The sequence below is a fragment of the Pongo abelii genome, chromosome 6 (genome assembly GCF_028885655.2).
Source record: "Pongo abelii isolate AG06213 chromosome 6, NHGRI_mPonAbe1-v2.0_pri, whole genome shotgun sequence".
Taxonomy (NCBI): Eukaryota; Metazoa; Chordata; class Mammalia; order Primates; family Hominidae; genus Pongo; species Pongo abelii.
Window position 1 is genome coordinate 145,767,842 of NC_071991.2, and position 24,385 is coordinate 145,792,226.

Here is a 24,385-nt window from a genome sequence, read left to right on the forward strand (position 1 = left end):
AAACTATGGTCTCCAGCATCTGCATATGTAAACTACCAATTCCAGTTTAGTGTGATAAACTCTTCGGAAGTATTATATTTTGAAAGTATGTCATCGAGAAATGAATGTGGGCCAGGCAAGGTGGCTCACATCTGTAATCCTAGCACTTAGGGAGGCCGAGGTGGGTGGATCACCTGAGGTCAGGAGTTCCAGACCAGCCTGGCCAACAAGGTGAAACTCTGTCTCTACTAAAAATACAAAAATTAGCTGGAGGTGTTGGCCTGAGCCTGTAATCCCAGCTACTCAGGAGGCTGAGGCACAAGAATCGCTTGAACCCAGGAGGCAGAGGTTGCAGTGAGCCAAGGTCTGTACTCCAGCCTGGGTGGCCCAGTGACAGTCCATCTCAAAAAAAAAAAAAAGAAAAGAAAAGAAAAAGGAAAAAAGAATGTCTAAGTCTGGTTTTCATAGAAACAAGTGCAAAACAAGCCAGAGGGGTCATTGCTAAACTAGAAAGAAGCCCAGAGCCAGAATATGCAGGATTAGTGGAGGAGCCCAGTGCTCTTGGACCTGACCACTTCTTGGACTCGGTATAGCATAATAAACAGCATTCAGTAAACATCTTTTTTCAAGAGGCATAGTAAAGAGCTACCTGCTAAGAGTCCAGAAACCCTATGAGGCCTCAGATAACTTTAGTAGGAAATAACCAAGTTCTTGAGTTGCTTGAAGTAGAATCCCGTTAGCTTCTAATGCTTCCTGTATTTGCGCCCCATTCAAGGAAGCAGCTCTAGAGAATTTCTTTGAATCCTGTAACCATTAACACTGCCCACAAAAGTTCGTTTCCCATTTGATGAGTGAGGCTCAGCTGTGATAGTCTATCTGCTTTAAGACTACCGATACGATGTGGCATGTTCTCTAAAGAAGGCAGAAGGCTTGAGGACCGTTTGTGTTGATTGAAGAACATTTCAATGCTGAGTTGGAATATTTAGACAAATTTCAAGGCTTAATTAATATATGAAATAAAGTAGTTGCAGAGATAACGAGGAAAACCAAAGTTATAATCTGTAGTTCCATTTACCTTCCTTGGTCAAGGCAAATATTACAAAAGATATGTCCTGCTTTTACAATAATCAGCAAATGGGAATGACTTTGAATTTCAGAACACATATGGGAATGTCTCAAATCTTTCCATCAACTTCGACTTTGAAATGTGGCTTTTTAAAATTAAAATATAAATCATTCTATTATTAACAAAAGTTTATCAAAAGTAATAGGGCATTTGTAGATTTTTGGTTTTTCTTTTCTATTAAGATCTTTGCTGGTAGAGAAAAATAAAATTTTATTACTTCAAAGATTCCACTGTGTTTTTATGTTTGTGAGTAATAATCAGTGGTTCCTGGTATCTCATTTCATTTTTAATTCCCAAAGCAGGAGCTAATAAGCAAATCACTTTGTGGGTTTCTGTGAAAACAGCTAGAGCTTGCACAATCATCGCCTAGACAGAGGAAGGAGTGTGGGCTCTGAAGTTCAGCAGATTTGCATTTGACTCTTGACTCTGTGATTAGCTGGGTGACCTTGAGCAAACTACTTCTGTAAGCCTCAGTTACCTCATCTGTAAAACAGGGATGATGACATCTGCTCAAAGTGTTGTTGTTGAGTAATTAGGTTAAATGAGATAAAAAGTGCCCATTGGCACCTATTGGAACTCAGTAGGAGCTCATGGCTTCATGGTGTGTAAATATGTACCTGGCTCCCATCCACAAGAGTCCTCACTGAATCAACAAACTCATGAGTGCCTCTTTTCACTAGACTGAGACTAAAACCGCGAATTAAAATGGTGTTTGTCCTCAAGAACCATTAGGGTGGAGAATTCTATGTGGCTCAGGCAAATCAGCTGAGCATGTGAGAAAATAAGGAATGTGCAGTCTTAGTACAGAGCTCAGATGAAGCACCTTGCTGCCTATCAGCAGAAAGGGTAGAAACACCCTGGTGTGTGCAACAGGCACAAATCATGTAATTCAGTACGTCTATAAATATGTAGTTAAAGAAACAATATAATTTCTAAAAGCAGTCTCCTCGCAGCAAACTGTGAAGTTAGCAGCACAGAGGCAAACTGAGGCAGAGTCACTGGATTGGAGACAAGTTGATTTGTGAAAGCTGGTTGAGTAATTGACCAACCTCTGCACAAATGTGTTGCCGTTTACTAAGCCAGTATAAAGGAGAAAAAAAGCAGTAGAAATTAAGAGCATTCGTTAAGTTGTAAGTCCTTTCTTTCTTTTGGATATATTATTCTAAATGCATCTTATAACATTTTCATTAATAAACTGCCGTTTTAATTAATGATGAGGTCTCAGTCAACTGAATGACATTTCTCTCAAGAAGCCCACTTCATACACACACAAAAGAACCCTGAAATTTTTCACTAAAAGAAAGGCCAATGTGATCCAACTAGTTGAAGAATATACTATTGCAATTAAAAAATCATTTAATTCCATTCGGCTCAACTCAATGAACATTTATTGAATATCTGCTGGAGGCCAGGGGCTAGCTGGGATTAGACACAGTTCTTCCCTTCAGAAACTCACAGTCTAGAGAGAAGCTGGGTGCATGAGTAAGGCATTCACCTTTAACCTCCTTATCCCTGTTCTGTTCCTTCCCTTCTCTTCCTAGTAAGGGACGCTTATTTGCAAAAGACTTTCTACAGGAAAAAAATATATATATGCATATAGGCATATACACACACACATATAAATATTCATATATACCCTCAAAGTAGTTTCCCAAAATTATTTGTGTGTATACAAATATTCATGTTCATATATATATTTTTTTCTAGAAATGGGACAATAGTGTCGTATTAATGTTGGTTTCCTGACTCCAACTTGCTCTCAAATGGTTCAGGAATTATATATAATATATATTATATTTAATATACTAGATATGTAACATTAAAAATTATTTTAATTATATATAATTAATGTTAAATATAAATATATTTAAATTTTTAATTTTAATATTTATGTTATATTTAAATTTTGACTACCATTTATATTATATCTAAATATAACATATTTAATATGAGAGAGAAAACAAATATAGTGAAATGTTAAAAGTTAGGGAATCCAGATACGGATGATATAGGAGTTATTCCTACTATTTTTACAACTTTTCAAAATTATTTCAAGGTATATTGTTCTTGTAAAAAATTTTAAAATAAGGGATTCAAGACCTTCGTGGCCTCAATCCTGCCTTTCTTCAGCAGCACCTCCAGCCGTACGTCACCCCACATTTAATACCAAGTTATGTCCAACATCCTCTCGCTGTCATTCCTGACACTGACTGCACATTAGACTAATCTGAGAAAATGCTGAAATCTGCCAATAGGCAGGCCTCTCCCCAGACAATCACATCAGGACTCCTGGGAGTTTGCTGCAGCCATGTTTTTTTCCAAAAGCATAGCCTAGGTTGGGAAGCTTGGAGGCCTGTTTCCCAAACACCACGCTGCTGCATTCCTCATGCCTTGGTGCCTGCTGTTTCCAGTACTTGCAGGGCCCTTGTCCACCTCTTCAGTCCTGTAGGTTCCTATTATTTTGTCAGGACCCAACTCAGATGTCACCTTCCTTAGTGAAACCGTCCAGGCATCCCACGCCCCACCCACAGGCAGATCCCATCCTTCCTGCCTCCTGCTATTTATTTCTACACACTCTCCTTCTACAGATCTCCCACACTGTTGTAATGCTGTGTTTGCTCTGTCTCCCAACCCACCGCAAACTCCTTTCGGGAAAAGTTTATATCATGTTTGCTTCTGTCATCAACATGAGCCTCACACATAGTAGGATTCTAAGAAATGTTTACTAAATTAAATGCAAACAAGGTTATACTTGTTGGAATAAAGTTATAGCAAGGAGCTATGGGACACTTGAGGATGTGCACTCTTACAGTGCAGGCGGCACTTGGGGAAGGAGATGGAGCTCACGCAGAATTGAAGAGTGAATAAATAGCTAAGTAGTCGGGCAGGAGAGGGAAATGGGAACAGCCGGCCTCTTAGGCTGGCTGGGGCCACGTGGAGTACGCGAAGGAGGATGGCCGCTGAGGCCAAGTAGGGAGCCAGTCCAGACAATGAAGGGGACCAAGGGCTTTAGTCACTCTGGAAGCAGAGTGAGCGCCTCGCACTGCGCTGGCACACAGATGCCTCTCAGTCAAGCATTTCAGAGAAATAATGAGTGAATTCTTTTTTGCTCTTTTTCTTTACATTTGGCAGGGGAGTCATGGGAACGGATTGAAACTAACTTTCTTTCCAGAAGAATGTATTTGCACATACTTTCCCCAAAAATGTCAGAAGATTTACAGGTTTTCTGAAATGTATTCAGTGACACTTCCCCCGAAATGATATGCCACATTGTTAAGAAGAGGGATATATTTTAGGTTTAAGAAGGACATGGTTAGACTAGGATGTAAGGCGGGTCACTGAAAGTCTGTGAAGGACAGATTATAGGAGGTAAGATGCCCATTGGAGGACACCCTTTAGGAAGTCATCACAGCGCAGTGGCTCACGCTTGTAATCCCAGCACTTTGGGAGGCCGAGGCGGGCGGATCACGAGGTCAAGAGATCGAGACCACGGTGAAACCCCGTCTCTACTAAAAATACACAAAAAAAAAAATTAGCCGGGCGTGGTGGCGGGTGCCTGTAGTCCCAGCTACTCGGAGAGGCTGAGGCAGGAGAATGACGTGAACCCAGGAGGCGGAGCTTGCAGTGAGCCGACATTGCGCCACTGCACTCCAGCCTGGACGACAGAGCGAGATTCCGTGTCAAAAAAAAAAAAGAAGTCATCACAGGTGCCAGGGTGAAACCCAAGTGCCTGAACCAGAGGCACGACAGAGCTGTGCCCAGGAGAGAACAGATGCAAAAGGTTACAAGGCAATGCAAACAAGGAGCTTGGGTGTCTCTAGGCTTTCTGCCTTTGAGTGACCACGCAGATGCAGTGTCATTGGTCAAACTAGAAAATTCAGGGAGAGGACCAGACTTGTAAGAAAGGATGAATTCCATTGTGTGAAGCTTGAGTTTGAGTTTCCCATGAAAGAACAAAGTGGAGTTTCCCTACAGAAAGTTGCAGGTTGGGAGTGATGGAGATGAGGCTCTCCTAATGAGTGAGTGTAGAGTGAGATGGAAGAGGAGCACTGGAGGGAAAACCTCAGTGCCCCAACATTTTCAGGATACACCGAGGAAAAAGAGCCAATGACTTACAGAAAAGCTGAAAGAGGGGAAAGGAAAACCAAAGAGAGTTTCCAAAGACTCCAAGAGTTGAGTAAATTAAATAAGGGCAGAAATGGTCCGTTCACTTTGGTAACTAGGAAGTTTATGAACACCTCAGTGACAGCAACTTCACTTCAGTGAATGGAGTTCAGGCCAAAATCAATGATTAGGAAGTGAAAATGAGGAGATGAGAAGGTCCCTAGAATTTCCCCAGTTAGATTGGGAAAATCTAACTGGACCTCTGAACAGCATTCTAACCTATTGGTCAGGTCCTCTTTCTTGAAAAACCCTTTTTCCTTGGCCTCATTCAGACCTTGTGTTTGAGGGGTCCCCGGGGTGCCCTAATTACTTCCTCTCTGTTCTTCCTTTGCAAGCTCATTCCCCTGTCCCACTTTGAAAGGGTGACTTCTCAGGGCCCTCCTGTCTTCTCTCTTCACACACTTCTCTCAGGGAATTCTATCCATGCTTGCATTGTAAACACCATCATAAAAATGATTTTTAAATGAATATTTCAGCCCAGACCTTTTTGACTCTTTGACTTCTATGCTTCCCTGACACAAAGGCACCTCGAACTTGACCTGTTCAAAGCTGAACTTTTTTGTTGTTGTTGAAACAGCGTCTCACTCTGTTGCCCCAGCTGGAGTGCAATTGTGCCATGGTTTATTGCAGCCCTGACCTCCTGCACTCGAATGATCCTCCTCCCTCAGTAGCTGGGACTACAGGCTTGTGCCACCACACCAGGCTATTTTTTCTATTTTTTCTTTTCTTTTCTTTCTTTTTTTTTTTTTTTTTTTTTTTTCTGTAGTGACGGGATCCCACTATGTTGTCCAGGCCAGTCTTAAACTTCTGGGCTCAAGTGATCCTCCTGCCTTAGCCTTCCAAAATGCTGGACTTACAGGTGTAAGCCACCACGCCCAGCCAAAGCTGAACTCTTGATACCTGCCATATCCCCAACCCCACCAAGATTGCCTGCATCTGTGTTCCCATAATCAGAAATTGTCACCACCATCTATCCAAAAACCCATGAGTCTGTCTTAACACTCTTTCCTTCACCTCTTTACTTCCTGAACATCATCAGATTCTGTCCACTCTGCTACTCCAAACCATCATCATATTTATTCCATCCCATTGCATAGCCTATTCAATGGTCTACCTATATCCCCTCTTTTCTCCCTCCAATACGTTCACCAAAATGCAGCCAGAATGAGCTTTCAAAACTGAAATCAGATTATGTCACCTTTGCTTAAAACCTTTCAGGAGTTACCCATTGCTTTCTGTATAAAAACCAAAATCTTCAGAATACCACAACCTTTCTATCTAGCCTCACTTCCTACCACAGTCTCCCCTGAGGGTTTGTCATCTTGGCCTCCACTGCATTCATTCTCAACGTTCTCTTCTTCCTCAGAGCCTTTGCACATGCTCTTTTCTCTTCCTAGAATGCTTTCCCTACCCCTGTTACCAGCAAAATCTCACTGGCCTTCAATTATTAACTTAAATGTAATTTACAACCTGCTAAATCTCTATCAGCTCATAGTTCACAGATGGCACTTATTACATGTTTGAAAGAATGGATTAAAAAGACTGAGTGCTAGCCAGAGGAAAATAGAGGTTCAGGGTAGGGGGGCCTTTAAGATGAGAATGATTTAAAGCCCACAGCAGTGAAATGATTTGCCTGACCAAGATCAAACAGCGAGTTGGTGGCAAAGCCAAGGCTGCAATCCACAACTTTTGATTCCTGGCCTCGCCATGTCCCACACTAATCCCTTATTATATGTCTTAGATGAAGTTTGCTGTAGTGAAGCCCTCATCTCATTTGCTCTCCCCAAAACGTTCTAACCCGTTGACCACCATACACATCGGGAATACGTATTAACACAGTTTCAGGAGCATGACCCAGGAAATTCTATAATAGATGCAAACTATCTTCCAGTTTAAGACCCTAGTAGAGTTGTTCAGTGGTGCTGCTCTTAAACTCCGATCCAAGAAGGCCACCTGGCTCCCACACAGTCAAGCCATAGCTGATTGATGTGTTTACAGTAATATACTTCACACTTGTGTCTCGTGGGCCACACGTGCCACTCAGGATAAACTTAGAGATTTTTCTTTGGCATCTTTTCTCCATTGTACAGATTCAGACACTTAAAGCTTATTACATAGAAACTGACCTAGAAGTGACCGGGCCTTTGGAGAGAATGGCAGGAAATTGGTTACAATAGATATGGACCCACCTGGGGAAACAGAACTAGTAGAGGTGAACGTTAACCCATCCCAGGTCCAATGTTGTTAGTCCAAAAAGATTACAGTAAGTTGAAGAAAACATCAAACAAACAGAATAAAAAATTCAGCAAGGAAATTCAGAGGTGGTACACTTGGGGAGAAAAAGCAGATTTTGCCAATGTAAGACCAGGAGAAAAACTGGTTGTGTTTCAGCATAGCAGTATCTTGGGAGAATAACAAAACAAGTTTAAGCAGAGTTGTACCGTGCAGATTGCCTGGAAGGAACCAGGCCTGCCTGATGCAGAATCATGATGCATGCAGAGGGTGATGTCCAAGGTCCCCGGGAGCACAACTCCATAAAATTCACTTAACTCTTTTACTAGGTGACTAATTAAAAAGCAGTTAATGAGAGTGATCATTCTGGGCAATGGAATTCAGCCATGAAAGTGGTTAATGACCTGAGGCTGCAGCTCAGGTCTGTGCCTCCTCTAGCGTGGTTCTGGCTCCCAGGAGAGCCTCCTAGACTTTAGCAGAAGCTGCACGGAGCTTCAAGAATCCGGGATATCTGGGAAGAGGTAGAAGAGCGCGTTGGGCGACAGAAAAGAGTAAGCAAATATTAAAGGGTTTATTTACAGCAGAAGGTAAAAAGAAGGAAGCTCACCACAATGGGAGCTCAATAAATGTGGTTTGCTTGAGCGACTGCCTTGCTGACTGAAGGAGTGGATACAGCACGTGCATGAGGCGGCTTGCACAGTCTGGGAGGCCTTGCTTCTCAGCTCCTTATTTAATGACATCATGTTAGTAGCTTGAAGTCGGACAAGGTGGCAGGATTGACATCACAGGAAATAGGCTACAACTATAAATCAGAATTGTTTCCTCCCCCTCAAGCCAGTTGTTTAACATCTACCAACTGACCACTGGGTCACTTCATTGAAATCCCTGTGGGAGCAGAGTTCCATGGGGTTCTTACCTTAAGAATAAACCTGAAGGTGTTTTGGTTTTCTTTCCTATTTTAATTACTAATACACAGCGGCACTCTTCAATTATCTTTTATTACACAACCAGAGTGGCTCAGCATTTGTGAAGTCTCCTGGCAAACACCATCATTTAAAACATTGTTTCCGTGGGGAAGTTTTCCAAGTTGCCATTTACTGAGCCTAAAATAAATTTTTGGAAAAGAGCCCATTTGCAAGTTGGGAGCTTTCAATTCTGAGTCCTGATAGGAAAGTTAGAAAACAAAAAGAATCATGCCAATTTTAAAAATATAGATTGCAAAATATAGGTTGCAAAATCCTAAGTGAAAAGGCAAAAGGAATAGAATTATTTAACTTGGAGAAGAGAAAGATGAAGAGCAATTGAATAATGGGGGTGAGTGCCAGCTGTTTGCTTTTGGTTTCTGTTTTTTGTGGGGTTTTTTTTCTTCTCCCACTGTAAGCCTCGGGGATTTGGTTAAACAAGGAGATAAATATCTTTATGGTATTATTCTGGAATGAATAATTGGTGGATTTTATGTCAAACATCTGCAAACTTTTTTCCTCAATCAGGGATAATTTACATATAACCTGTGTTGAGGACCAAGAAATAGTTAAGACAAGGTTACTCGTCTACTTGAAGGTTAACTGTCAACTCTATGATCCTGAGTCTATAGATGGCATAATGTATTTCAAAACTTTGAGAAACATGATATAATTAAGCAAATCTTTTTTTATATCATAGAATATCTAAATACAGAATTTATTATTTTTCTATCAAAAATGAATATTATAAAACTTAGACTATTAGCATTATCTATAGTAGTATTATATTATCTATATCTATTAGTATTATGTATTACTAGTATCTATATTACTAGTACAAAACCTTAAACCAAGCATTCTAAATCAATGCTTTTTGATAATTTTACGAGGGAAATGATGCTATTTTGGGTTTGTTAAATTAGAGTTATTTTTAGTTATTCATTCAGAAGAGATGAGAGAATTGCTTTCTAAAAGATATTACAATACCCTGATTTGGCATTTTCTTAAAGAGATGTGAAACAATGAAATGGCAGCTGTAAATCTGCCACTTGGAGCCTTAGAGGACTCACATCACTCCCAGGCTTTGGTTTAACAGTTGGTTTATGATGTGGTTTCAGAATAACACTTTTAAACATGGTATATCCCTTCCTGCAAAACCGACATAAATCCATAAAGCTTTTAATGATGTCTCTAAAATACAGCCAAAGTAGTCTCTGAGGCATATTTTTGGATTGTTTATCTGAAATCTCTAGATTTCTGAATCTCCCTTCATGATCTGCCTTGGAATGGCTGTCTCCAGGGCAGCTGATAAACGCATCTTGTCTCACCCAGGCGGGGACCACTCAGCTTCGTGCCCCATCAGGTACATTATCCCGCCTCAGCTTCCACCCCAAGCATCTCACACCCTTGTGCGCATAAGTATCACCTGGGAACCTGCGAAAAATGCCGCTTCTCCAGAACCTCTGAGCTAAATTCTGGGACTAGGCCTGGGGACCAGCATTTTAATAGGCTCCCAGGAAAGTGGTCACAGAAATGTGAGAGTCTCAGCTCTACATGCTCTCTGACTCCAGTTCTGGCTCTGGGATGGAGTAACTGGAGAGAGGCTGGCACGTAGAAGCTGAGGTTCTTGCCGGTGACATGCTGCACCTGTCACTCAGGTGCTGGGGTCTCTGCTGCCCAGACCCTTCCCTCCCTAGGCCAGGTTCTGTGCTCCTCAGTCTTGAATTTCAAGTGCCTGGTATGCATGTCTTCTCCTGCACATCATCCTGCCTGCCCCACTCTGATTTGTTTGTATCTCCCAGCCTCCATCTCTAGCCTGCCTCCCACCCTCCCTCCAAGTCCCAGGTCCATCTCTTCTCACCCCCGCCAGAGCCTGTTCTCAGGTAATGACCCCCACATTCTCTGGCAGAACCTCTCTCTGTAGCAGACTGAACTGCTCAGCGTGTTTGCTCCAGGCGGCCCGCCCCACCTGCCCTTCCTGACTCCTCCCCCCTCCCCTGTCTTCTGTTAGACATGTTTACAGAAGCCTGTCCTAGGAGTGTCCATCTGCCCCATCAGACTCCGAACTACTGAGGGCAGGGGTCACCTGTGCCTTGCTCACAGGATCCCCAACACCCAGCTGAAATGTGGTGGGAGCCTCAGGGGTCTCCAATGAATGACTGATTCTAAAAAAGCAGCACATGAATTTTGTCCAGGCGGCAAGATGCCTCAGACTTCAGACCCTCTCACTGCCAATACACTGTGCCTCCAGCTAGAAAGCTGGTCCTCATCCCTGCCACCTACCTGTACTTGGTTACCACCTCTGGCTCTCCGGGTCCCAGCTTAGATGTCTTTTCCCACAGCAAGTCTTCCACCACCCCTGTGTTCCAGGGGGCCCTGTGTCTACCTGATCCTGCACTTACACCTCTGCATTCTAATAATCTGTTTACCTGAATCCTCCTCCAGGTCCAGAGCTCCTTCAGAGCAAGAGTTGTCAGCACCTAGCATCATGCCCAGGGTGCAGTCAGTGCCAACAGATGTTTGCTGAAAGCTAACTCAGGACATTTAGGTAGTGAGATGGGGTTCTCATCACATAGCTTCTAAATAAACCGCCACAACATTCACTATATTGTACTCACACTGTTGATGCAGCTCCTCCCACAACCACTGCTAGATGGAAATCTTCTCATGGGAAGTGACTGTGTTTTGTTCATCTTCACACTTCAGTAAGTTAGGCAGCAATGAGCATGGATTAAGTAGCTGTTCAATCCTATGTTTTCCAAGAAGGGTAGTTTTGGTATGTGGAGCAGGAGAATTCTTTTTTTCATTTTTATTTATTTATTTATTTTTGAGATGGAGTCTCTCTCTGTTGCCAGGCTGGAATGCAGTGGCGGATCTCACCTCACTACAACCTCCGCCTCCCAGATTCAAGCGATTCTCCCGCCTCAGCCTCCCGAGTAGCTAGGACTACAGGCACCTACCACCACGCCTGGCTAATTTTTGTATTTTTAGTAGAGACGGGGTTTTTACCATGTTGGCCAGAATGGTCTCAGTCTTCTGGCCTCGTGATCTGCCAGCCTCGACCTACCAAAGTGTTGAGATTACAGGCGTGAGCCACCGCGCCCAGCCCAGAAGAATTCTTAATTGCATAAGACAGCCCCACACATTGCAGGAGATGCTGCTGTCCTTGCCCACGCCCACTAAATGTCATTGGTATACCAATCATTTTGACAACTACCCCACCTACACACACAGTTACAAAAGTTTTGGGGATAAGAGGACCGGGAGGAAAATTGCACTACACATAGTTGAAAAGCTATAGTTAAGTCTTTTCCTTACAACTTGGTGAGAAGCAATGGACTCTGTAACAGTGCCATGGTGGATTGTATGTGTCAACGTAATTATCAGAAAGAGGATCTCTGAAATATAAGATATTTATTTGGAAATAAAGCATTGCAATGGGAATATGCATGCCGTAGTTAACTATGTGCATATTCAGGGAGGTGAAGACAAAGGTTTTTAAAGGAAAAAAGGAGGAGGATTACATAATTGTTTTACAATAATTATCCTTGGCTACAAAGATCAATAACAAGGGTGACACCAGTCCAAGGTTGGAAAGGCAAATTCAGGGCAGATGTTCTTGTAGAACTGTTTTTTTGTGTAAGGTTGCAATGGTGTTTGTGCAATGTTGTGCTTTTTGCAGAGTCTCTGTGATAGTTCTTGTGATCAGGCATTTATTCATGGCCTTCCCCAGCTCCATTTTTTGGGGCTTTTTTCTTTTTTTAACATCAGTGACTTCATTTTGACTCTGAAAACTTTCACACACGTGTGTGGTGATGTGAGGTGAGGGCCAGGTGGTGTCATCCTCAATATACAATTGTAACCTGTCTGTGTAATAATAGTTCACCAATCTTTCCTGAGCACTCATATATTCCAGGCACTAAGCTATGTATTATATAGTTTACTTAATCCTCACAACCACCTATGAGGTCCCATTTTTTAGACACAAAACTGAGGCTGAGAAAGTTTCAAGCCATTGATCCAAGTTAACATGGCTGCTACAGACAAGGGCAAGATATACCCCTAGGCGTCGGACTTCACTGCTCTGTGCCGACCTCTTTAACAAGAACAAACATCAAAATTCTCAGATGGAAGACTCCTATTAAAAACTGTCCTCTCCCATTAATTATAACGTAGAGCAGTTTTGCAAAATATATTCTGCATAGTGTTAATTTAGTGGGATGTCAAGTGTTGTGAGATTAATGGTTGCATGGGTGATGGAGTGTGAGAAATGCTTTCAGCAAGGCCCTTGTAGAAGGCCATGAAACAGAAACTGTGACGACCACAGGAGCCCTAAGGTGGCACAGCCCTTCACAGTGAGTCGGAGTGATTTAGAACATTGCTGAGCAAACAGCAGGGAGACCGGCAACAGGAGCTTGCTGGCCATGAAGTGCTTAATATCCAGTAAGCACTGCTCAGGCTCTAGGAAAAGGCTGATGCAGCAAGGGTTTCTTTCCTCTAATTTCTCAATAATAATAAAAATAGATACTATTTATTGAGTACTAATTACTCTCCACTTCATAGATGAAATACCAAGGCCTAGAAAAATTTGTTAAGTAACTTCTCCTAAGGTCACACAGCTATTTAGTGGCAGAGCCAAATTTGAACCCAGTTCTTTCTAACTTCAAGACATGTGATTATAAACCCTATACACAAAGTCTCTAAGGACGTAGGGCTTATAAAGGCTTTCCTGTGTGAATATCCAAGCAAATTCCATCTCAAAGAGGATGCCCCTGTGGGTTCCTTGTACCAGGGATTTATTTTTGGCATATCTCTTCAACCTGACAATTAGTTTCTTGGTCTGAGTACATGAAATTTTTTTCAGGGTATGTGAATTTTTTTCTTGGTGTGAGATTTTTTTCTGGTATAATGTAAGTTTCTTACATTTTACTATTTTTTTTAATTTTATGGATTTCTATATGATATGGTTTGGCTCTGTCCCCACCCAAATTTCAAATTGTAGTTCCCATAATCCCCACATGTTGTGGGAGGGACCTGGTTGGAGGTAATTTAATCACAGGAGGAGGTCTTTCCTGTGCTGTTCTTATGATAATGAATAAGTCTCACAAGATCTGATGGTTTTATAAATGGGAGTTCCCCTGCACATGTGCTCTCTCTCTTGCCTGCCGCCATGTAAGACATGACTTTGCTCCTCGTTTGCCTTCCACCATTATTGTGAGGCCTCCCCAGCCATATGAAGCTGTGAGTCCATTAAACCTCTTTCTTTTTATAAATCACCCAGTCTCTGGTATGTCTTTATTAGCAGCGTGGGAACAGACTAATAATCATACTTTGTTACATGCTTTTTTTTTTTTGGTAAGAGTATGTATGCTGATGTAATAACATCTTTCTCCGTAGAACTTAGTCAGATGCCCTTCCTGGAGCCAGTGCCCACACTCCATGAATGGCTGGAGAGGTCGGCATCAGACCTCTCCTCATTTTTCAATTCTCTCTGTCCTTTATAACAGACGTTGGCGCATTTTTTGAAGAAGGGATGTGGCTACGATATAACTTCCAGGCACCAGCAACCAATGCCCGAGACTCCAGCAGCAGAGTAGAGAACGCTCCCGACCAGCAGAACTCCCACCCGGACCTGGCCCAGGAGGAGATCCGCTTCAGCTTCAGCACCACCAAAGCGCCCTGCATTCTCCTCTACATCAGCTCCTTCACCACAGACTTCTTGGCAGTCCTCGTCAAACCCACCGGTAAGGACGAGGATACCCAGCCTCTGCCATTTAACATTTGGGCAGACAGAATGTTCTAGCAAGAGTCTGTAGATTGTTCTTGGTTTGTTATTTATTCCCCATGGGCCTTGTTGAGCAAGTCACATAACTTCTTTGAACCCCATTTCTCTCCATGAATATTAGGAAAACAACTTGCCAGCTGGGTGCGTTAGAGCAAGGTGTTAGAGTAATAATGTTGGTGAGGCATGTTGCGTTCTTTACAAGAACGCTGTTGCATGAATAAGAGAGAGGTTTGTGTGTGTAATGATTATTTTTTCTCCTTACTAAATAAACACATTCAGCTGGACACTGTGGCTCACGCCTGTAATCCCAGCACTTTGGGAGGCCAAGGTGGGCGGATCACTTGAGCTCAAGAATTTGAGACCAGCCTGGCCAGTATGGCGAAACCCCATCTCTACAAAAATTGCAAAAATTTGTATTTTTGTATACTAATACTGGGTGTGATGGTACATGCCTGTAGTCCCAGCTACTCAGGAGGCCGAGGTGGGAGGATCACTTGAGCCCAGGATGTCGAGGCTGTAGAGAGCCATGATCGTGCCACTGCACTCCAGGCTGGGCAAGAGAGTAGAGACCCTGTCTCAAAAGAGAAAAAGACTAATAAGAAAGACCAATAAAACATAAATACATTCACTAAATGTGCTAAACAGAGATGGGCTTTGAATGAGTAAAATTAATTTTACATAAATTTATTTTATTCTGATTAATGATAGTATACCAGTAGGTTGTTACAGAACATCTGAACTTTCACTGAATGGTGCTATGCATTAATTCCCATGAGCTGCACAACTCTATGAAGTAGATACTATTATTATTTCCTTTCTACTGATGGCAACACATGAGTTCATGGAGGTTGAGTGACTTGCACACTCAGAGGATGTTGGGCCAGGCTGGGGTTTCTCAGCCTGTGTGTCTGATTCCAGACCCAAAGCTCCCCACTGGCCGTACTCTCTAGGGCAGGCGTCTCTGGAACTCTCAGTGTACTTGGAAAGCAAAGCTGGGTGGGTTCTGTCTCACTATCACAAGCCTATCCTCAAACTGCTGGTGAAAATTCAGCTTTTTCAGACTTCAAATACAACATGTTTTTATTATTTGAAGTTTAAAGTTAGAAAAAAAGGAAATCATTAGGAAAAAACATCAGTAAGGTCTACGCCAAAATATCAGGAAAAAGCTACTAGAAAGTCTCCACTAAACATCCTGGCATCACTCACATTTCACATATCGAAAGCTCTGCTCACTGTCCTCCAGAGCCGGCTGCCTCCAGCGCCACCACTGCCCCTCAGACACTTGTGTTCCCAAGCTCAGCGTCACTCACCAGTGCTCCGTTCTTCTCTGCTCTTGTGGGTCACCCAGGCAAACAAGTCCTGTGGATTTAACTCATGGTGTCCTTTTCCTCCCCACCACTACTCTCTGAGGCAAATATCTTTTAATTCTCAGAATCATTCACATCATGGTGTCCATAGAAAATTACTATATTTGAATGGTACCTGGGTAAATGGATGAGGTCATGTTTTGGAGGCCACCTGCCCAGTGACTCCAGCTGCCATCCCCTTCTACAAGTCTGCCAAGGTCTGAGGGGACCCTTGCTCCTGGTACTCCATCACCCATCTGTGGGACAGCAGTGGGCCTCAGTTCGTTGGCTGGGAAATTCTCTCCCAATCCATCTCTCTACTTCCAGACTCTCCCCCTCACCCCTTTTCACCACAGCCAGCATCGCCTTCCTTTATAGGGTGTCTTATTTTCTGTTGCTTATAACAGAATATGTGAAACTGGGTAATTTATAAAGAAAAGGAATTTATTTCTTACAGTTATGGAGGCTAAGAAGTCCAAGGTCAAATGGCCAAATCTGGTGAGGGCCTTATTGCTGGTGGGAACTCTCTGCAGTTCTGAGACAGTGCAGGGCATGACATGGCAAGGCTAAGCTGCCAACTCAGGCCTCTCTTCCTCTTCTTATAGATAGTCCCGCTCCCATGAGAACCTATTAATCCATTAACCCATTAATCCATGAATCTATGAATGGATCAATCCATTCATGAGGACAGAGTCCTCATGATCCAATCACCTCTTAAAGAGCTCACTTCTCAATATACCCACATTAGGGATTAAGTTTCAACCTGAGTTTTGGAGGGGATATTCACACCATAGCATAGGGATATTGTTTAAAAGGGATCTTGTATAATGTCCTTATTAAACACTCAGTGGTGCCCCACTCCAGCAAAACCAGGAGAGACTCCCAAGTCCCACAAACTTTTAAGTTCGAGACCCACCAACCTCATGGGTAAGAGCTTGGCCTGTAGAGCTGGACCATCTGGGTTTGAGGTTGGCTTTGCCTTTTGTCAGTTGTCTTGGGCAATCAGTTGGCAGCTCCATGCCTCCGTTTGCTCATCCATGCAATAGTGTCTCCCTCACAGGAGTGTTGTGAAACTCAAATGACAATATGTATATGTCAACAGTTATTATTTCCCAGGTCCACGGATTCAATCTACATTCTAACACATATTCAGCAGCCCCTACTCTTCGTTTTCGAGAAACCAATTACCCCTCAAGCACTCTGTGGTCATATGTGCCCCCTGACTTTATGCCCGCAATACTCCCTTACCTAGAAATGCCCCAACTTCCTCTCTAGCCAGACACCTGCTTTTCATTCTAGGCTGCGATCAAGTCCCACCTCCTTTCGATGACTTCTCCTTGCTTTAAACTCCTATTCCACTTACTTTCAATGTCATTTGTTTGGCATTTAATGTACTGTATTGTTATCTGTCTCTGTTATAAATAAGCCCTGTCTTCCCAGAGAGATGAAAAGCTCCCAGCACTACATCTCCTGCCTACGATAGGTACCCTGTAAGTGTGTGCTGATGATAATGATGATGACCAGGAGAGAATAAATCTGTTAAGCATGTTATTTGCTGCAGCCAATAAAAGAGCAGTCCCTTATAACTGCTTTAATTCACTTGGGAGGTGAACATGAGACACAGAAGTGAAGCACCTCAGCATTTGAATATTTTATTTTAATGGGCAAATACTAGCATTCTTCCTACCATCATTTAGCGGTCCTCTTCTGCTATTATCTGAAAGGAATAAATACATCATTTAAATTTGATTATTCAAGAATATCACCATTACTGTTTATAGATAGTCACTGTATATAAATTTAAAGTTCCAACTCATCTTTCTTTCTCAAAGCAAATAATTTCTGCTGCCATTAAGTGAAGCAGTTATAGGAATTTAAAATCATATTTACAAAGTCCAAGAAGGACAGAAAAGAAAAAAAAAGAAAACAATGCTGATTTTAATAGAGCTGCGGAACATACAGGGGCCAGTGACAAAGTGACAGCAGAGAGGGAAATGTCCAGCATTTTGCATAATTGCCGGTTCCTCCGACCTCTAGCCTCTGTGTGTTTGTATCCTCAGAGCCACACACATTTTGCCTGACCCATGCCAGGGGATGGGCATGGCTGTATGTATTATAAGTGGACTCTACACTTGTAACCAGGCAGAAAGCCTATTTTCAGACCTTAAAAAAAAAAAAAAAAAGCTGTGCTTTGCACAGGAACTAAATATATGTGTTCTGAAGAAATGAATAAGAGATGAATCAAGATAGCTGTATATTTAAGAAAACTGGCTGGGATGATATGATGTCAGAGCACCAGAAATAAGGCAGAGAGTAAAAATCTAAGACAATCAACGTGTTTTTCCTGCGTGTTGCCAAACAACTGCCTGATCATCTCCTTCATTCCCAAACAATGGATTATTTTAATGCTATTGGGTAAAGGAAAAACCGAGTAAACACTGAGGGGTGGAGAGAGAAGCAGCTCAAGAAGTGGGAGCAGCATATTCAAAGGCCCTGAGGTAGGAGGAGATTGTATTTTCTAGGGAATAAGAGAAGTTCATGGTAGTTTGAATGTAAAAAGTGAGAGTGAGTGGCATGATTTGAAAATAAAGTAGCAGGAGGAATGCACATCAGACAGGGCATTGCAACCTCTATTTGGAAAGTACATCTTTATTCTGTAAAGAATTGGAAGGCTTTGAAGGATTTTAAATGACCCAATAAAATAATCAGTTACGCATTTTGAAAACATGGGGAAGAAGAAGGTACAGAATCAGGGAAACTGTATTCATCTGTTCGCACACTGCTATGAAGAAATACCTGAGACTGGGTAATTTATAAAGGAAAGAGTTTTCATTGACTCACAGTTCTGCATGGCTGGGAAGGCCTCAGGAAACTTACAGTAATGGTGGAAGGGGAAGCAAGCACGTCCTTCTTCACATGGCGGCAGAAGGGAGAAGTGCAGAGCAAAGGAGGGAAAGGCCCCTTATAAAACCGTCTGATCTCATCACAACTCAGTCACTACCATGAGAACAGCACAGAGGTAACCGCCCTCATGATTCAGTTACCTCCCACTGGGTCCCTCCCACGACACATGGGGATTATGGGAACTACAATTTAAGATGACATTTGGGTAGGGACACAGCCAAACCATATCAGAGACCATTCACTCGTTTATTCAACAAATATTTATTCCACTCCTACTGTGCATCAGGCACTATTCTAGACATTGGGAATAGTCATAAAGAATAGAAACAAAAATTCTTGCTTTCATGGAGCTTACCTTTGAATAGGAGAAGACAGATAACAAACAAATTGGTACAATCTATAATATGTTGTGTGCTAAGAAGTGTTATGGGGAAAATATGAGGCAGAAAAGGGAGGGCCTGGCCAAGGGGAAGGAGAGGATAAATTCCACTTTTAATGAGGAAGTCACAGAAATGATCACTGAGAAGAGGACATGAGAGCAAAGACCTGAAGGAGTGAGGGCATAGCCATGCAGAGACCTGGGGAATGAGCATCCTGAACAGAAGAACCGGTGACGGCAAAGGCCCTGGGGTAGGAACAGGAAGCCAATGTGGATGGTGAGGAGTGAGCAAGGAGGAGAGTAACAGGAGGTTAGGTAAACAATAATGAGGAGATCACATAGGGCCTGGTGAGCCATTGCAAGAACTTTGATTTTTACTCTGAGATGGGGAGCCACTGGGATTTTGAACAGTGTGGTCACTCTGACCACCGTGTGGTGAGGACACTGTGTCTCTCAGGGTCAGAGGCCCAGTTGGGATCAGGGAAGGTTGGAGAAAGGATAAAAGCTAGTATAATCCCAGCAAAAGAGGCTGGTGGCTTGGTCCAGTGTGTAGAGATGGAGATGGTGACAAGTGGTAAGATTCAGGGCATAATTTGAAGATCAAGCCGAGAAGACTTGCTGTCAGATGACACATGTCATATAGGAGAAAGAGGACAGTCAAGGTTTTTGGCAAGAATAACTGGAAGGATGAATTGGCAATTCACCGAAATGTGGAAAACTGCAATGGAATACTTTTGGGGAAAGAAGATCAATGCTCTGTTGCATATGTTACGTTCAGGGTTGCCAATAAGATATCTGAGGGAAAATATCAAGTAGACAGTTTGTGAAAAGAGTCTGGAGTTCAAGAGAGAAGTCTGACTAGGGTATGAATGTGGTGTCTGATGGGCATACACCTTATTCAAAGGTCCTACATGGGATAGGATTGTTGGAGTAGGTAGGTAGACACAGGAGCAGGTCAGAAGAGGGTGCCCCCTTCTTCCGCCAACCACCAAGAATGTCAGACAACCATCAGGAGATGGTCAGGCAGTTGCTAAACTGTCTATCTCTAAAATGATAATTGGCTGCAGCTGGCACCAAGGAACGACAGTCTCCCAATAGATAGAAAACATCTGGAGCTGGTGATCAGCAGCTTCCCAATCAGATCTCAGGAGTTGGGTAAGCAGCCCCAAGCATGCAAACTAAGAGGCAAAATGGTGGAGTTTAACGGGTATATGACCTTCCTCTAGGAACACTCAACTGGAAAGGGGAAAAACGCCTCAAATGAGCATGCGCACCACTTCAGTAAACACCTGTGCATGCAGCCCCTCCCACGTGCTCGCAGGCCACTGGGCATGCAGACAGCCCACCCCAAGGGAAGAATCAGGGGAGAAGAAACCAAACCCCAGAACTATGCCAATGTATAAAACCCCGAATCAAGGGCCAAACAGGGCACTTGGATCTCTCAAGTCGCCCGCTTGGTCCTCTTCCAAGTGTACTTCCTTTCTAAAACTTTTTAATAAACTTTCACTCCTGCTCTACTAAAACTTGCCGCAGTCTCTCCCTCTGCCTTAAAACTACTTCTGCCCCTCAAGCCGCATTCTTTCCTCTGAGGAGGCAAGGATCAAGTTTGCTGCAGAACCTTAGGGATTTGCCTTCAGTAACAGGATCACCATGGAAACAGGCATGAATACAAAAGAGAATATGCTTCAGGGCTCTTCTTTGGGGACTGCAAGAGTAAGGTGCCCCAAAATGAGGGGAAAAACAGGTAGAGAAGGAAAACCGAAAGAGTGTGTGCTGGAGGCCAAGTGTTCCCAGGAGGTGAATGAACTCTGTGCCAAGTGAAGATGAGGCCTGAGAGGGACAATTGCCTCTACTTCCCCAGGAGTCACGGGCCCAGCAAGAGACCGTGGAGCAGGGAAGACAAAAGTGAGACAGAGGGCTTATGCCAAAATAGGAATGGGTTTGGAGGCAGCGAGTGTACCTATCTCTTTTCATGGGATTCAGAGCGAAGAAAAGCAAAGGATAAGAGGCCTCACTTGAGAGTGAAATGAGGTCAAGAGCAGTAATTTTTAAAGAGGAGGCTAAGACCCACCATCTTCTGCAATCCAGGAAGAAGATGGTACAGGTAAAGCACAGGTGAGGATGAACCAGGAGCTCTGTGTGGAGCTGCCTCAGCCAGGGAGCAGGCTCCCTCTGGAATTCACACAAGGACACTGTGGGTGCCAACAGAGAGCCTGTGGTTACCGAAGTGGAAAAGAGTGAGGGAATTTAGATAGATTTAGGAGATGAAAATCCAATCCACGGTGCTTAGTTTAAATGCCAGAGGCAAAGGAGTCTAGGATGACATTCTAAGGTAAAACTCAGAAATAGTGAAGGTTTGTTGAATTTCGTTTAGAAAACAAAAATAGAGAAATGTAATTAGCTCTTGATTATTCTAACAAATGTTCCTTTGAAATCCAGGAACATGGTAAGTGTAATGTTAGAATGCCTAAATAAGGAAGAGCACTGTGTGTGTGTGTGTGAGAGAGAGAGAGAGAGAGAAAGTCTGGAAGGAGATACTCCCAAGATGTTTAGAAAAATTACCTTTGGGTGGTGGGATTTCAGGTGACTTTCTTTTATTTTTTTTCTCTCTGTTTACTTTCTATGTTTTAATTAGCATATTTTATTTTGTAACTTAAAATCAGAATATCAGTTTTCTTCCCCTAAAAAGGAAATGAAAGGTGACAAATAATCCATTAGGTGATTTACAGTTGGTCAAATTCTTGCTAGATTGCTGGCTCCATTTTTAAGCTCTGAGATATCAACATGAAAATTCCAATTTGAGTAACAAATGAGATAAAATATTGATGTCTTTAAAACTCATAACTAAGATACAATATTTATGCTTGCAGATTAACTAAAAGCAGGATCTACATTGTCATATTAGTTATTTTGAATATTGTTTTTTATTGTTGGGACGAAGCAAGAAGGAAAAAAAGAATATACTGTTGAGGCAAAGTGAACTATCATTGAGGGCAAAAAGGGACTCAGGGGACCTGGGAAAGCCATCTTTCCTGTTGATTTGCACTTGGTTAGTCTGTAAGCTAAAATAAAATTTATTACTTGGTCTCAATGAGGCCACCCAAAATCTCATCTTTAAAAACTATATTTGGCCCGGCGCGGTGGCTCACGCCTGTAATCCCAGCACTTTGGGAGGCCAAGACGGGTAGATCACGAGGTCAGGAGATCGAGACCATCCTGGCTAACACAGTGAAACCTCGTCTCTATTAAAAATACAAAAAAATTAGCCGGGCATGATGGCAGGCGCCTGTAGTCCCAGCTACTTGGGAGGCTGAGGCAGGAGAATGGTGTGAACCCGGGAGGCAGAGCTTGCAGCAAGCCGAGATCGCGCCACTGCACTCCAGCCTGGGCGACAGAGTGAGACTCTGTCTCAAAAAAACAAACAAACAAAAAAAAAAAAACACTATGTTTATTTTTAATATTGTATGCTCATGATTCTTTTATATACCCAATGTCACACTTTGCTAATGGGGTGAGAACATCCCTGCACGCTGCATTTATTTTTTTATTTCACATAGTGTTTCATGGGGCCTGCGGACATCTCCTCCCTGCAGTCCTATATTGTATATGCTCTCATTCTTTGTGTCCAGGCATAATCCCAACTTGGATCATTTAAACTATTTGCATCTTCAACTTTGAGACGACAGTCACCGAAGTTCACTGTGGGCAGATTGTAAATATGTGCGAGCCTGGTGCTGTCAGCCAATACGGGTCAGTAGGCCTCTGAGCTCATTAATCCAAATTCAAATCTTGAATGCTATCTGTGGACATCAAGGGAGGGGGTAAAGTTTATCAGAAATTGGCCGGGCATGGTGGCTCACGCCTGTAATCCCAGGATTTTGGGAGGCTGAGGCGAACGGTTAGCCTGAGGTCGGAATTTCGAGACCAGCCTGGCCAGCATGGTGAAACCCCCGTCTCCACTGAAAATACAAAAATTAGCCAGGCGTGGTAGCAGGTGCCTGTAATCCCAGCTACTCAGGAAGCTGAGGCGGGAGAATCGCTTGAACCTGGGAGGCAGATGTTGCAGTGAGCCAAGATCGCACCATTGCACTCCAGCCTGGGCAAGAGCAAGACTCTGTCAAAAAAAAAAGAAAGGAAGAAAGAATCTACGAGCAGGGATCGAGGGGATGTGACATTAAAATGAAATCTAGGACAAACCAATTACTGAGCTTCTTTCTTTTTTCTTCTATAGGAAGCTTACAGATTCGATACAACCTGGGTGGCACCCGAGAGCCATACAATATTGACACAGACCACAGGAACATGGCCAATGGACAGCCCCACAGTGTCAACATCACCCGCCACGAGAAGACCATCATTCTCAAGGTATACATATGTGTACATATAAATTACATATAATATTGCGTTATAGTCTCTGTCCCTGTAATGCTTTTTACACTTTCTCCTACAAGTGCATAACTAGTGAAGTAGAAATATATGTAATTCTGACAAGGAAAGACAATGATGAAATTGATGACATTTTTTAGGGGGAAATAGAATAAATGTTTATTCCGTATAGTCTTTCTGGTTTTCCCAGTTCTAGATCCACATATCTATCAGTTTACTGCTTTTATCCATTGCACCATCTTTCTTCGCCAAGCTCTCAGACATCTGAAACTTACCGTGTTTCCCAGCAAAGGTTATTTTGGTTTCTCCGACCTACTTCTTTCACTACTCCAACACAATACGAAGAGCTGTATTTTTTTTCTCTCTCTCTGCAGAGCCTTTGTCTTAAAAATCCTCAAAACAGTCTTTCCCCAGAATCTCAGACTCTGACTGTGGGCTTTCGGCACACAAAGGGATGGTTTTATTATGACACTCAAATTTTATTTCAGGTTCATTGATGACCCCGGCCCCCATCACTGATTTTTACAGTGAAGAAACCAGCTTGGGAAACACCATGAATAAAACATAATGTGAGGAGGTCTCCCTGGGAGCTAGGCCAAGAGATCGAGGATGGGAACTGTCACTGCATTCTCTAGAAGGAGTTCAAAATAGATGCCTGTCAGGAGAAAGAACAGCAGGAGGACGCTGTTTTGTCAGTAAAGTGGAGTGTCATTTGGCAGGGGTTCAGCAGCCTCTCAGACCTCATTCTGATTCGGCTGGATGCTGTGGGAAGTTCAGGTTGCAAAGAAAAGGCACAAGCCCTGTCTCTTTTGAGCACTGGTGGATGTCAGATTCTTAACTTCATATGGAGTTTGCGTGTGGCCTTTAGCAGTAAATGCTAGAGGGCATTTTAAGGAGAGGTCTTTCCTAGGAAACTGACATGCACTGTTTCAGCTTACTGCACCATCAATCAAAGGTGGCATAATAAGGTTCTCTCATCGTGACCGACAGAGTCCCAGAGCCCAGCACAGTGCCTGACACACATTAGGGGCAGCAAATTCTTTATGGAGTAAACCAAGCCCATCTTTAGCCAAGTTTTAGTCAGAAAAGCCAGCAAGTCCAGGAGGCAGATAGATTGTTTTA

The 24,385-nt window shown here is 42.9% G+C and overlaps 1 protein-coding gene across 1 annotated transcript in view; it reads left to right on the forward strand.

Annotated features, from left to right (window-relative positions):
• CNTNAP2 (contactin associated protein 2) overlaps positions 1 to 24,385 on the forward strand; it is a 2,266,356-nt gene that overhangs the window by 2,058,320 nt on the left and 183,651 nt on the right. Inside the window, 2 exon segments of the mRNA NM_001133793.1 lie at positions 13,971 to 14,207; positions 23,109 to 23,242. Coding sequence (NP_001127265.1) covers positions 13,971 to 14,207; positions 23,109 to 23,242 — 371 coding nt within the window.